We start from the raw sequence: 15218 nt of genomic DNA on the forward strand, positions 1-15218 counted from the left end.
CTAAAATTGGACTGTTGTGTTCGATAGCCCCCAAGCGCTAAGGTACACCGAACAAGAAAATCCCAGACTATAAATATCACGCCAAGCAACCAGAGTATTCCTAAGGGCAAATAAAATCCAGAGTTTAAATCTGATAAACTTGGGGAATCGTAATAATATAGTGTTGACCCAAATCAATAAATTGCACCACTTAAATATAATAAAATCATATATCAGCTGGCAGTTAGAAGCAAAGGTGAGCTGACACTTGGGTGCCAACAACCCCTGGTGTTTATTCCTAAATACAGCATTGCAGACAGGCAATAAGGTAGGGATTTTCATCTGTTTCACTATCAGAGGATGCTGGGAATTATAGTAAAATAACAACTGTAAGACTGCAGACATCTCTAAATGAATGGGATGGGATATTGCCCTGCCCCAGTATCTGCTGAAACAACTGGCAGAATTCTATAAAGTCCATATAACGCTGCTTTGGTCCATGCCCACATACAGTGCAATAAATGAAACTTTACAGCATGCTCTTATTAAGTAGCTCTCACAGCCGCCGCTGCTGCATGGCCAAATGCTGCCTTTTTAGCCGGCTGCTGCATCTCAGCTGCTGAGCGAGTACCTGCATTGGGAGAGCTGCAGCCTATGGAATTGCTATCCCCGGGAAGGGGGCGGCAGAAGACAATACCTACCAAATCGGTTGTGATCCTGCCTGGTCCCTTGGATAGTCCCATTAGGGAAGATTTCCAAATGAAACCCAGTTCTGCAATAGAGCTGCCTCCTTCGGAGAATCCCTTTTAAATGTTCCAGGTCAGTGACCGCAGAGCCCCTGGGGAGCCCCCCTGCTTCAGAATGGCTCATGTGGTCACTTAACAACACAGGGGTATCCACTTGCAAGACGGGTACATTCCCAAAAGACACTGCATCCTGCACACCAAAATAGTTGCCAACTTCACCCAGGGGAGCCATCAGAAGCAGCTCTCTCCTCTCTCGCCCTGATGATGAATAAGCAGATAATGAGCTTGGAATAGCCCAGCTCAGGTGTGTGTGTATATATATATATATATATATATGTATAAAATATATATACTGTATCCACTCTTCCTGGGGAAGCAGAGAGGAGGGAGATCAATCCATTCAGTGCATCAATAAAAGTAAAGGTTCTGCTGGCAGGTTCAAGGTCAAGCCTGTGCTAGTCTGAGGAGCTCACACACTGACATCTCTCCCCTTCCACATGATTATCCCCTCAGCAGTCTGGCAGCTCTGCAGTCCATCCAATGGCAGGCAGGGGTAAAATCCCTAGTTGCTCCATTTGCTCTAGGATCACAATGCTCATAGCAACTTAATTAGCCAGGCGATCAGTGGAGATTTCTCTCTCTCTCTCTTTTTTTTGGTGGAAGATGCACAACCATAGGCTACGTCAGATTTGTGGCTCCTGACACAAGAGGAAGGCATGCGCTGTTATTAGTCTATCCCAGACTGCATAGATCAGCATGAAGCCCCAGCTAGAGAGGGCATGGAATAATAACAGCGAGAGGAAGCAGCACAATAAATAGAAAGGAAACTTTTCAGGTGCTGCTGCTGCAGGGGTCTGGCTTGCAGTGGTGCTGCTGCTGCTGCAGGGGGGATCAGGAAGGAGCATGGGCTGCTGCTGCCTGGGAACAGGTGTTAGTGCTGCTGCTGCTGCTGCTGTGCAGGCGGGCTCCCTGGGAAGTCTCCAGCTCTCAGGCTGCGGCTCCTGACTGAGCCTCTCCATCCAGCTCGCAGAGTGGCGCAGCAGCCAGGCATTGGGCTGGGTTTAAGTTAGGCGCTCTCTGCCTCTGGGTCCTACTGCCCGCCGGCTGCGGCGCTGGGAGAACTCGCTGAACGCCACAAGCGACTGCTGCCTCTGCTTCTCATCCCTGTCTGTGGCTCGTACGGAGGTGCAGTCTAAAGTCCTTGCAAGATTAGTGTGGTTTCTTGTTTTTTTTTTTCCTGGATATGAATAATATTGAGGAGCTGCCTAATGACTTCTTCTTTTAACCGGGCACTTACCGAAGAGACAAGCTGCATGGCTGCTTTGTTATCCAGATAAGTGCCCCAGGTTTATTAATGGGCCACTGAACAAGAAGATACAAGGGCATGGCTACAGGAGATATGAGGGGCCCCTTCTATATATGTCAAGGAAAACCCACTCTTTAATTGAGCGGTGTATAAAGTGAATTTGCTGTGGGGTTCAGGAATTTCTAGTTACACCACTAAGGGGACAGTTCTAGGTTAGGGTACAGCAGTGCCAGGCTGAAACATATGGGTGCCCAATCTTGCCCAAAGTAAATTTCTGCCCCTACCCTTCTACTCACCTACCCCCAGACTTAGCAACCCCTCCTAAATGGTCCCCACAGCCGCCGCTTGTGCCAGTCCCCCATCCCAGTGCTCTGTGAAGAGAGGGTGCAGAGGAAACTGCAGGAATTCTGACATTTTTCTCCTTCCTCTCAAGCTTTGCCCTAGGTAGCCGCCTCTCCTTAAGGTGGCCATACAAGCTCTGATTCTAGTCTTTATCCGACAAATGTTCAGATATTGGTTGTACGTTTAAATGCAACAATCTGAAACTATCATTTAAACTGATATTGTAGTATAAAGCCCTTAAACTACAAATCAGAGGATGTTCTTAACATGAAATAGTTGGCAGACACCCATCGTACGAAAGTGAATTCCATTGTAGGCCCCCCAAGGATATCGTCGATATACAATACATTCACAGATTTTATCATTATCCCACCAAAATTTTATAAGCTGGCTGATCACCTAAACAACCGATTGCCAAGGTACGGAAATGATCAGGACAATAATTCACACACAGTCTGAAAATCAGACAAAACGAGGTTTCCTACGATTTCATCGGTGTGTGTATGGCCAGCTTTAGTTTTGCCCCTGGGGTAGAGAGGGCATTTTGTGAGCCCTTTACCTGTTGTTAAACTACAGTTCCCAGGAGAAGCTGTATTTGTAGTTCAGTAATAGCCTGAGGGCTGCAGACTGGGTACCCTGACCTATTTTTCCCCCATCCCTCAAAGTTGGGACACTTAGGGGCAGATTTATCAAAAGTTTAAGTGGAGTTTAGTGGTCAGTACATAAAAACTCGTGCCCCTTCTATTAAAATTTTTAAAAATTACAAGTTTAGGATCTGTTATCCAGAATGCTTGGGACCTGTGTTTTTTTGGATAAGGGATCTTTCTGTAATTTGGATCTCCATACCTTAAGCGCGCTAAAATGCATTTAAACATTCAATAAACCCAATATGATTGATTTGCCACCAATGTGGATTCATTCAGCTTAGGTAGGATCGAGTACGAGCTGATGCTTCATTATTCCAGAGAAAAAAAAGGAATCACTTTTAAAAATTAGAATTATTTGTTTATAATAAAGTCTATGGGAGATGGCCTTCCCGCAATTCAGAACTTTCTGGATAACAGGTTTCCGCATAACAGATCCCATACCTGTACATTAAAAATAACTTTAAAATGATTGCAGCATTGTAACTGATGTCAATTTAAAAGTTGCTAAGAATGATATTTTCTTTCTCTGTGCACAAAATAAATGTGGGGGTGAATTTCCCCTTTGAATGAGATCAAGATGCCCCTGTCCTCCTGTCACTGCTTTTAAAAGCAATTCATCTAAAATGACCATTGAATGCATGTGAATGTTTTGGCTCTGCCACACAAGGCAGTAGGCAGTAGAAGCACGTGGCTAGGGTGCAACAGTAGGGGGGGGCACCAGTTCCTGCCCTTCTGTAACTTGTCATTGCTCCCACTCCTCCCCCAACCCCGATTGTTATTTAGTGCAGGTAGGGATTGTAGCGAAAATGAATTGCAATCAATTTTAGCTGTTGTACAACTTCTGCCTTCCTTTAGGGCAGTGCGTATGGATGTGTGTTCGAGCTCTGTGCCAATGAAAGTTCAGGGAGGAGAGTCAGACTGCTGGGGGAATGCAGCTAAGGTGCTTGTGTCATTTAGGGTGAAGACACACTGGGCTACTAGTAGCAGCTACTTTTTCAAGGTTACTAAACACCAGAAAATCCCCTGCCATAGACAATACGGAGAATTGCCTCTGCTAAAACACACGTAGAGACAATTATCAGTAAATGATCAGCATTGTCTTTTTTAGTAGCCATGACAAGTAGCTGCTACTAGTAGCCATGGAGCTACTAGTAGCAGCTACTTGTCGTGGCTACTAAAAAAGACAATGCTGACAACAGGGTGTCTTCACCCCTAGAATGTAAATCGGTTGAATGGCATACGCATCGCTGCGATGTCCTGCAGTTGTCCCGAAGTTGACTTGAGAGGCAGCGACACGTATGCCATCTCACAGGCGATTTACATTATAGCCGGTGGGATGGCATTGCGGGGAGATTAGTCGCCCGCGACAATGAAGATTTGTCGTGGGGCAACTAATCTCCCTGTGTAGCCCTGCCCTTAGAGTAACAAGGAGACGCCGTGAGCGTACGTCACTACTCGCTGCTTATCTCACAGTCATTGTTTTACGGTTACTGCACTGTAATTTGAAGTTTAGCTCAATCATAGTATGCAAATCAGTGAGAGGGACTAATTAACTCTAAAGGGCTGGTTTATTCATTTTAGGGATCAGGGTGTGTGGCCTAATGGCCAAGGTGGAATGATGTGACTGCACTTTGCGCAGGAATGGTTGCAAAATGTCTAAAATGGAATAATATGGACATAGATGCCACAGTGGCAGACACAGCCTCACTCCATTAACTAAAGTGATTCCACATTTGAACAATCAGGATTTTATGGGGTATTAGGGTATTAGGCTATTGTCACATTTCTTCCTATCAGCTAAAAAAGTTTGTGCGTGAATTTGGCCGGCTGTCCTTAAGACCTGGACTGGCTAGTAGAGATGTGTGGGTTGGCAAGACGTCGCCCTAACCCACCGAGATTAGGTATTTATAGACCCGCGTCCACCCTGCTCCTCTCACAAATGGGGCAGGACATGTGGGCACAAATCTATAAATACTGACATCAAAAGGTGGACGCGGGGCATTGTAACAAAGAATATTTTGCAAATCATTTTGTGTGTTCTAGAATGGCCAATTTTAGCCACTTTTCAACTGGTCTTCATTTGTTATAATTGTTACAATTTGTGCATTATTTGCCTTCTTCCAACTTTAATAATGGGGGTCACTGACCCCGGCAGCCCAAAAACAATTGCTCTGCAAGGCTACAATTTTATTGTTATTGTCATTTTTATTGCCTATCTTTTTATTCAAACCCTCACCTATTCACATTCTAGTCTCAAACTCAAACCACTGCCTCGTAGCTAGGTTTATTTGGACCCTAGCATGAAGATAGCTGACGCAATTCCAAACTGAAGAGCAGCTGAACAAAAAGCTAAAGCATTCAAAAACCACAAATAATAAATAATAATAACAAAAAAATAAAGACCAATAGCAAATATTACCCTCTACACCATACTAAAAGTTAATTTAGCACTTGCTTAACAATAGCCTTAAGGGGAGATCTGATCATTTAATATAACTTGTTTCATTGAAAAAAAAGGTCATATCCAGCGTCCAGCAAAGTGGGTTTTGCAATGATACAGTTACTGATCGTTGCTGCGGAGGTATCTACTTTAGTCTGTGTTACACTAGCTACATGGTTATTCTGTGCGATAAACACTAGGGATTTATGGAACGGGGTCACAATAGTAGAAAATAAATACACTCTCTCCTGTATGCAGGTAGGTGTTCTTTGCAGCAATGGCTTGCTTGTTAAAGTATTCTTTGGGTAATAAAGGGGTTAATACAGGGCATGTTAACCTTAAGAATGAATACCTTTGACACCTTTTGTGCCATAACTGATAGGAGCCTAACTGCCACAATATTCTATAACTCTGCCTGCACAGACTCTACCAGGACAAAGCTAGGTGTATGTACTCCATATCCAGCCTTAGCCAAGCCTCACCCTGATATATAACCCCCCCAGCTTTTATTTAGTCTCTAGCCATGTAAATAGCAAATTTAATACCGTTTGTTTTCAAAGATTTCTGGCATTTTTGTTGACATTGATTGCAATTTCTGCAGCTCGTTAGTGCTGTCCACAAAGAGAAACCATGATTTATTATCCATTGAAAATCTCAGCTTTCAAGGTAAATTGCTCCTTATCAAATGAGAAGATGTAACACTGATAACTCAAGGTGACAGGGAAGTTCTCAAATGGTTTTAACCCCTTTCATCTCCCTTCTCGCTTAACAGATAAAGAAAAGAAAATCCGAAATGTAGGTATATGAATCTCAGTGAAAATTCTATAAATTTCCAAAAAAGAAATATTTTTCTAGGGAATCACCTAAAGTCACCCTTGTTAAAGTCCTTGGTTGTTAAACTATATGTTAAACTGTATGGGAGTAATTGAATGTTTATAACTGCAATATCCAGTCTGTGGAGCTCCAAACATTCAGGATTGGAATTTCCTTCCATGGAAGATCCTGTAGTAGTTGTTGCCCTATGACATACATGTGTGTGTGTAAATATGTATTGGCTGAATGCTTCCCCATGAACCAGAATCAATATAGGTGTGTGATCTGTTAACCAGAATGCCTGGGACCTAGGGTTTTCCAGGGGGGCAGTCTTTCTGTAATATGGATCACCGTACTTTAGTGTGATAAAAAATATTTAAACACTAAATAAACGCGATAGAATTGTTTTGCCTGTAATAAGGATTCAGTATATCAAGTACAAGGTTCTGTTTTATTATTACAGAGAAAAGGGAATCATTTAACCATGAAATAAACCCAATAGGGCTGTTCTGCCCCCAATAAGGGGTAATTATATCTTAGTTGGGATCAAGTACAAGGTTCTGTTTTATTAAAAAAAAAGGAAATAACTTTCAGATAACAGATCCCATACCTGTATTATAATGCAATCCACTGTAGAGGCAAAACTATAGGGCGGCCCAGGGGCCAGGGGGTGACTGGACCGTGGGGTCTGCTTCCTCTATAGAAAAGAAAATCCTCCTCCCCGGCCTGCTCTCCTACCCTAGTACCAAACCCTAGTGCAGGATTTATTCCTTCCTGTTACCCCGTTTTTTGTATTCCTTGGGTCTCTACCTGCTGTACATTGGTTTCTCTGCCTGTTGCACTATTACAGTGCAGTTTTCGGTCTGAACTCTATTTCTTACAAAGGAGCTTTCCTTATCTACATGCAGATTAAAGCTTTATCTGTTTATCTACAGCAGTGATCCCCAACCAGTGGCTCGTGAGCAACATGTTGCTCACCAGACTCTTGGATGTTGCTCTCGGTGTTCCCGAAGCAGATAGTTATTTATGAATTGCTGGCTTGGTGGCAAGATTTGGTAAAATAAAAATATGATGTACTACCAAACAAAGCCTCCTGTAAGCTGATAGTTTGTATGGAGACTACCTAATAGCCAACCAGAGCCCTTATTTGGCACCCCCATAAGCGTTTATGATGCTTGTGTTGCTCTCCAAGTCTTTTTACATTTGACTGTGGCTCACAAGTAAGAAAGGTTGGGGATCCCTGATCTACAGCTACCATTACTACACAGATTCATACACCAATCTCTGATCATCTAAACACTAGAACTGGACACGTTTTGGGCAAGGTCTCCAAAAAAGCAGATTTTTCTATGGTTTGGCTAACCAAGCGGTGGGGCAAATTAGCCTGATCTGTTAGGCCCTGGGCTAACAATTAGATCTTTAGACCAATTCAAGGAGAAAATGTAGGTCAGATAAGTAGGTCTTTTTAAGAATACATACGTACACACATTTCTACTGTTAGAACTAAAATTGAGACTAATGTGTTTAGGCATTTCCAAGGATGCAATCAGGGTTTGGCGTTACGGGCACTGACCTGAGGTTACCCAAGGGGTGATTCAATGAGTCATGAATTTTTTATTTACTAGAATACTGAGTGGCCTGAATAGTAAATTTAATGTATACTATTATTAATCATTTTATATTATTAGCTAAATGTAAGGCTTTGCACAAAAGTATAAATAAATTGTATTTTATTGTTGCTCTGTATGCCTTTTGAATGTGTCAGCCAGAATGGTTTATGTGTTTTACTGAATACACTTTTTACAAGCCTGGTGTCAGGGAAGTTCGTTTTGATCAATGATCCCTAACCATTGGCTCGTGAGCAAACAGCCCCTTGGATGTTGCCCTACTTTGAGTGGTCTGAAAGTAGGTGCTTATTTTTAAATTCCTGGCTTGGAGACACGTTTTGGTTGCATAAAAACCAGGTGTAGTTCCAAACAGAACCTCCTGTAGGCTGCCAGTTCTCATATAGGTTACCAAATAACCAATCACAGCCCTTGTTTGGCACCCCAGGAACTTTTTTGTATGCTTGTGTTGCTACCCTTTTTTTTTTACCTGAATGTGGCTCATCTGTATGTTGCATTTGGGTAAAAAGGGTTGAGGACCTCAGCCACACATGAAACTAAAAACTGCCGACATATACAGCCAGGTGAACTTTTCATAAATGGCAAGTCAATTGAAACCATAGCTCATTGCATTATTCCCATTTCTCTGGAATAGCAGTAATTTCAGTGTACCCCAAACATTGGTGCTCAGGGTGGAAAATGCAAAAAAACAGGCACTGTTTGCACTTTACAACCTGCCCTGCTGTCAGCACCTCTAGCCACAGGTCCTTAAGCATCAGAATGAAGTCAAGGACCTGCACCTCCTCCATAAATACTTTGCTGCCTGCGTTTCCAGTGATTCATAAGGAGCGAGAAGGGAGCTCAAAATCTTGGCTATAAAGGGATTTTCAGCACTGTATATAGAATATTATTTAGAAATACATGGAGCATGGAATCAACTTGAGCCTTATCAGAATTCCAATGGGCCTCCATTTGAGAAAGCCAGCCTAGAGGTTACTTTCAGCTGCTCATTCTCCTATTTACAGCACTTACAGGGCTATCTAAATTGGGCTGTACACATACACTACATTTCTTTATTTCCCTAGCAGTGCCTGTCTGTACATGTAAACCCCATTAGCAGAATAGAAGTCTGCTGCTACCTGCTGTCAGCTGTGCTGTTCTGAGGGCATGAAAGGCAGTGACTCCTCTGGGAAATATTTCTAAGATGGTTGGGTAAGAATGGCAGGGGCTCTGATCATTGTTATTTCATTGCTCGCATTCATTGTACATGTGCATCCATATATATACAACAGCTCATAATCCAAACAACTTGTGTTATAGTATCACATAAACAAAGTAACATGTACAGTTATACAGTGCCACCAAGCTATAGACTTGATTAATAACATTAATAATCCATTGACACATTTGTTGTGCTTTTTGGATGTCATTTGTCCAATTTTCAAACATTCACTGCTGCCTCGGTCCCATGGACTTGCACAGAAATTTAAAGTTGAGAAAGCATGATGGTCTTGTGGCAGCCGTAGACCAGAATTTCAGACTGACATCTTACCAGAAGGCTCAAATATCAAGTTGGAAGGTATAGATCATCGGGTGACAAGTGAACCAAAACATTTATTATGGTATTGTCTGTTGTACAGTAAGTGCAGATTGTTGTAGGAACACTCACCATCAGGCTGGTACAGAGCCAACTCTGCTAATAGCGCTAGAAGGACATTCATTTGTACCCTTAGCATTAGGTTGGTTGGAAAGTCACATTCCCATCCCCTGTACAAAGTATTACTTTTAAAGGGACATGCATTCAATGAATAGGGCTTGTGCCGAATATACTTTTTGTCTGTTGTTTAAATCATGAAAAATCTGTGTTTTATGTTATTTGTTGAGCTAAAAGTATGTTCAACACAAGCCCTATTCGCTGTCCTCATGTTGAACAAGGAGCTATTCAGACTCTTTACATTTTATATGGGCACCAGAAACAAGCTTAATTTTCCATAATTTCCCACTGTCCCTCTATGTCAGGGGTTCCTAAAGGGTTGGTCACCTTAACTTTTAGTGTCATGTAGACATTGATATTTTGAGACAATTTTTCATTTTAATTTTCAGAGTTTTTCAGTTATTTAGCTTTTTGTTTAGCAGCTCTTCAGTCTAGAATTTTAGAGGCTGTCTGGTTGCTAGGGCCCTATTTACCCCTTCAACCAGTAAGTAGTGTAAACAAGAGACTGGGACATTAATAGGAGAAAGATTTAAAGGAGAAGGAAAGGCTAGTAAAGAGTTAATCTCAAGCTGCAGGCATACCTTCAGTTCTCTCAATAGTGCCCTTAAGTCTCCCTATATTCCACCTGTTCAGATGATCAGAAGCCAAACAGGAGGAAAAAACGCTGAGCTGTGTAAAGACAGTTCCCATAATGCCTCACTCCTGCACCAGGACCAAGACCCGTGTACATGCTCAGTTTGTAAGACTATTAGGAAGCTTTCTGCTAATTGGCTCAGATCCACATTCCTAAGGGGGGGGAGTGAGTTCTTAGCATTCTTGAGGGAGGGGGGAGCTGGAGAGAGGAGAGAGCTGCGTGTCTCTGGCAGAGGAAAACAGACACAGCAAATCTTTTGACAGAGAAGTCAGTGCAGCATTTCTGTGAGTGCATATGGCTGTATTTACATAGACCTTTCTGATAAAGCTTACTTAGTTTTTTCCTTTCCTTCTCCTTTAATAGAAAGATAGTAAGTAATAAAAAGAAACAATAGAAATAAAATTGTAGCTTCACAGAGCAATTGTTATTTAGCTGCTGGGGTCAATGGAGAAGAGGGTAAATAATTTAAAAACTATAAGAAATAAATAATGAAGACCAATTGCAAAGTTAGTAGGAGTAGAACATTCTAAAAATTCACTTAAGGAGAAGGAAAGGTAAAAACTAAGTAAGCTTTATTAGAAAGGTCTATGTATATACAGCCATAAGCACTGAGTACTCTATCAAAAGAAACAGAAGATTTTTTGTCTCCTTTTTTGTAACATGTTCTTTGGAATCTGACTTCCTTTCTCAGAAAAATCCTTCATTCCCGGGGCCAGAGTCTACACAGCTCTCTCCTAAAGCTTTCTGCAGAATAAATATAGTGTTCTAGGTGGCACTAATGTGGTGAATCTATTGGCAGTAAAATGCCAAAATGACTTTTCTTCTTCTTTAAAGGTGAACCACCCCTTTAATCTGCAGGACAGTCCTTTTATATCAGGTGTGAATTGTTTCCCACTGCCTTAGGAATTCCTAGCACTGTAGACCAATGACTGGTAAGAGGCTGGATTCCAAGTCTTCTTGCACTGTGCATAAGGTAACTGGATCTTAGGCTTCCATTGCAGAAATATATAGGGGCACATTTACTAATCCACGAATGCCCAAAAAGCGTCACAATGCGTTTTTTTCGTAATGATCGGTATTTTGCGACTTTTTCGAGCGCTCAATACGAAAAAGTCGCGACAATTCACGAATGTCATAATGGCTATGAAAAAGTCGCGACAATTCACGAAAGTCATAATGGCTATGAAAAAGTCGCGACAATTCACGAAAGTCAAAATGGCTATGAAAAAGTCGCGACAATTCACGAAATTTGTAATGGCTATGAAAAAGTCGCGACAATTCACGAAAGTCATAATGGCTATGAAAAAGTCACGACAACTCATGCAAGTCGTAACGGCTACGAAAAAGTCGCAAAATGTACGTTTTCCAATCCGAATTTTTCGGATTCGGATTCGTGGATTAGTAAATCAGCCCCATAGTTTACCTTGTGCTAATAGTCTTCTAACAGCCAAGTTCTAGGATGTCACTAGCCATTCTGGTCAATAGCAGGCTCAAAGTTGTCTCAGACTGCACTACTTTACTAGTGAAGGCCTCTCTTGAAAATATAACAGCTGGAAATTCTAATAGGAGAGTGCAACTGCACATAATTCCCTGCCCTGGGCGCAGGAGAAGGATCCTTAGCAGCTGCTTTGTGCTGTATAAAGCCCCACAGTCCATAACTGTAATATATGTCAATAAGCAATGCCCTCACCCTATAATGTTCCTCTAAGAGAAAAGAACTGGAGGATACATCCTACATCTAAATATTATTCCCATTTTAACTGTTCGATTCAGTAGATCAGTGCTGTCCAACTTCTGTTGTACCGAGGGCCGGAATTTTTCCAACCTACGCGGTGGAGGGCCGATAATGGAAGCCAGTTTTGACCACTCCCCTTTTTGAAACCGCACCCACTTGAAACCACACCCATGTTATCACATGACCATACCCATATTAATAGTTGTAGTACAGCAAAAACCTGCCATACTCTGCCTGCCCTACCCTGCCTGTGTGTACCATACTCTGCCTTCCCTACCCTGCCTGTGTGTGCCATACTCTGCCTTCCCTACCCTGCCTGTGTGCCATACTCTGCCTTCCCTACCCTGCCTGCGTGTGCCATACTTTCACTGTGTTTGCCATTCTTGGCTGGTTTGTGCCATACTTGGCCTGTGTGTGCCATACTCTGCCTGCCCTACCCTGCCTGTGTGTGTATGGCACACACAGGCAGCATACAGTGACACAATGCTGGCACTGCTCCTACAGTCTGCACAATAACTATATATTAAAAAACTTTTTAATTGCAGTACCACCTCAGTATATGTTCTTTTTGTAGTATGCAGGGATTATTTGTGGGTTTCTATTGCTCCTGAGGTGTGAACAGGGGAACAATGTGAATGATTACAGCCTGAGCCTGAGCCTGAGGTGTGAACACTGCAGGGGTAGAACAATGCATAGATTAAAAGGTGTGAACAACACATATTTAAACAATACAGGGGGATTACAGCCTGAATCTGAGGTGAGAACCATGCAGGGGGGGCAGTTAATCACAGTACTGATACCATTTAAGGCTTACACAAGAGTAAGCCATCAAAGCAGCCAGACAGGTGGGGGGCCACACAGAGGGGGGTCGCGGGCCGCCAGTTGGACAGCACTGCAGTACATGATTAATAGAAAATGCCACGCTGAATGGGGTTAGTGACATAGATTATTGTGTTTTGCACTTCACATGCTACCCTGGTTCTGTTTACAACATGTTTGTCGTTGGGCTTTACATACACTTAACGTAATTGCACATGTTGTTAAGTAGAAACTATAAATAGTTTGCTTTTAGGTGGCATACTTTGTCATAAACAGCGTTCGGAAAGAGCTAGGAAGGCCAGTTACTGATTGCAAGAAAATGTTCCAAGGCGATTTACTGGTATAATATTTCTTTAAGGGCTTTAGGGCCTTACGTTAGAATCGAAAATGGTCAAAGAGTTCACATATTCAACTCTTCAACTTTGGAAAAAATGTTTTTGTACAATTTTGATAAAACTGTTTTTTTGACACTTTGACCTCTTTATTTAGAATATCTGTCCCAACACTGAAAGTACTACTCCAGCTCAGACCTGGCAAAACCCTATTATTTGCTATGGAAGGATGAAGAATAGTGATGAGCGAATCTGTTCCGTTTCGCTTCGCCGAAAAATTCGCGAATCTTTCAAAAGATCCCCGAAACGGCAAAAAATTCGCGAAACGGCGAAAATGTCGTGCAACAAAAAAATTTGTCGCCTGCGGCTATTATTTTGTCGCGCGCGGCTATTGTTTCGTCGCCCGCGGCTATTGTTTTGTTGCGCGGCTATTGTTTCGTCGCCCGCAGCTATTGTTTTGTCTCGCGGCTATTGTTTTGGCGCCCGCGGCTATTGTTTTGTCGCGTGGCTATTGTTTTGTCGCGTGGCTATTGTTTCATCACCCACGGCTATTGTTTTGTCGCGCGGCTATTGTTTCGTCGCCCGCGGCTATTGTTTTGTCGCGCGGCTATTGTTTCGTCGCCCGCGGCTATTGTTTCGTCGCCCGCGGCTATTGTTTTGTCGCGCGGCTATTGTTTCGTCGCCCGCGGCTATTGTTTTGTCACGCGGCTATTGTTTCGTCGCCTGCGGCTATTATTTTGACGCCTGCAACTATTCTTTTTTGGCGGCCGCGACAATTTTTTGACGTGCGGCGAATTTTTCCGCGGCAAATTTTTTCATCCGTTTCGCAAAACAATCCGCCAATGGCAAAACGCGGAAATTCGCCACGAATCCATGCCTGGCAAAATATTTCGCCCATCACTAATGAAGAACATCTTCTGAGCAAAATCAGAGACATAATCATTAAAGGAGAAAGAAAGGTAAAAACTAAGTAAGCTTTATCAGAAAGGTCTATGTAAATACAGCCATAAGCATTCACAGAAATGCTGCACTGACTTCTCTGAAAAAAGATTTGTTGTGTCTGTTTTCCTATGCCAGAGACACGCAGCTCTCTCCTCTCTCCTGCTCCCCCCTCCCACAAGAGTGCTAAAAACTTACTCCCCCCCTTAGGAATGTGTATCTGAGCCAATCAGCAGGAAGCTGACTCAAAATCGTACAAACTGAGCATGTACACTGGTCTTGGTGCAGGAGCGAGGCATTATGGGAATTTTCTTTACAGAGCTCAGCGGTTTTTTTTTTCCTATGAGGTTTCTGATCATCTGAACGGGAGAAATATGGGGAGACTTAAGGGCACTATTGAGAGAACTGAAGGTATGCCTGCAGCTTGAGATTAACTCTTTATTAGCCTTTCCTTCTCCTTTAATATTTTACACCAGCTAACACTCAATGGCCCACTCAGGCCACGGAAAGGCAATTGCAATTATAGTAATTTAGTAACAATTTACCATTTCAACTTAAGTTACCATAGCTGAATCCAATATAACATTCATAAATAGGCAATTTCAACATCAATGGAAACCAGCAAAATGTTTAGTAGTAAACATAACTGTACAGCTTTAAAGGGGTTGTTCACCTTGAAATTAGCTTTTAGTATGATGTAGATAATGTTGTTTCATTTTTCATTCTTTATGGTTTTTTAATTATTATGCTTTTTTTAGAAGATTTACAGTTAGGAATTTCAGCAGCTACCTGGTTGCTAGGGTGCAATTTAACCAAGCAACCAGGCAGTGGTATGAAAGAAAGACAGAAATATTTGTAGACGAAGTCTTTAATAGAATGATAAATAATAAAAGGTAACAAAAGCAGCCAAAATAGTTTTTTGGCTGCTGGGGTCAGTGACCCCAATTTGAAAGCGAGAAAGAAGCAGATAAGGCAAATAATTCAAATACTATCAAAAATAAAATATGAAGACCCATTAAAAAGTGTCTAACAACAGGCCGTTCTATAATATACTAAAGCTTAACCTGAAGGTGAACCACCCCTTAACTATTATGCACAAGAACCATGAATAACTGGTAAAAATGTATTCTTATAAATGGTGCTTAATAATGTGTTACATGCCTCACCG

The 15218-nt window shown here is 42.1% G+C and overlaps 1 protein-coding gene across 1 annotated transcript in view; it reads right to left on the reverse strand.

Moving 5' to 3' along the window:
- fgf9 (fibroblast growth factor 9) overlaps positions 1-1773 on the reverse strand; it is a 38593-nt gene extending 36820 nt beyond the window's left edge. The window contains exon 1 of the mRNA XM_002938575.5: positions 681-1773. Coding sequence (XP_002938621.1) covers positions 681-957 — 277 coding nt within the window. The 5' untranslated portion in view covers positions 958-1773. The remainder of the gene's footprint in view (positions 1-680) is intronic.
- Between the last annotated feature and the right edge of the window lie 13445 nt (positions 1774-15218).

Source organism: Xenopus tropicalis, chromosome 2, assembly GCF_000004195.4.
Source record: "Xenopus tropicalis strain Nigerian chromosome 2, UCB_Xtro_10.0, whole genome shotgun sequence".
Lineage (NCBI taxonomy): Eukaryota > Metazoa > Chordata > Amphibia > Anura > Pipidae > Xenopus > Xenopus tropicalis.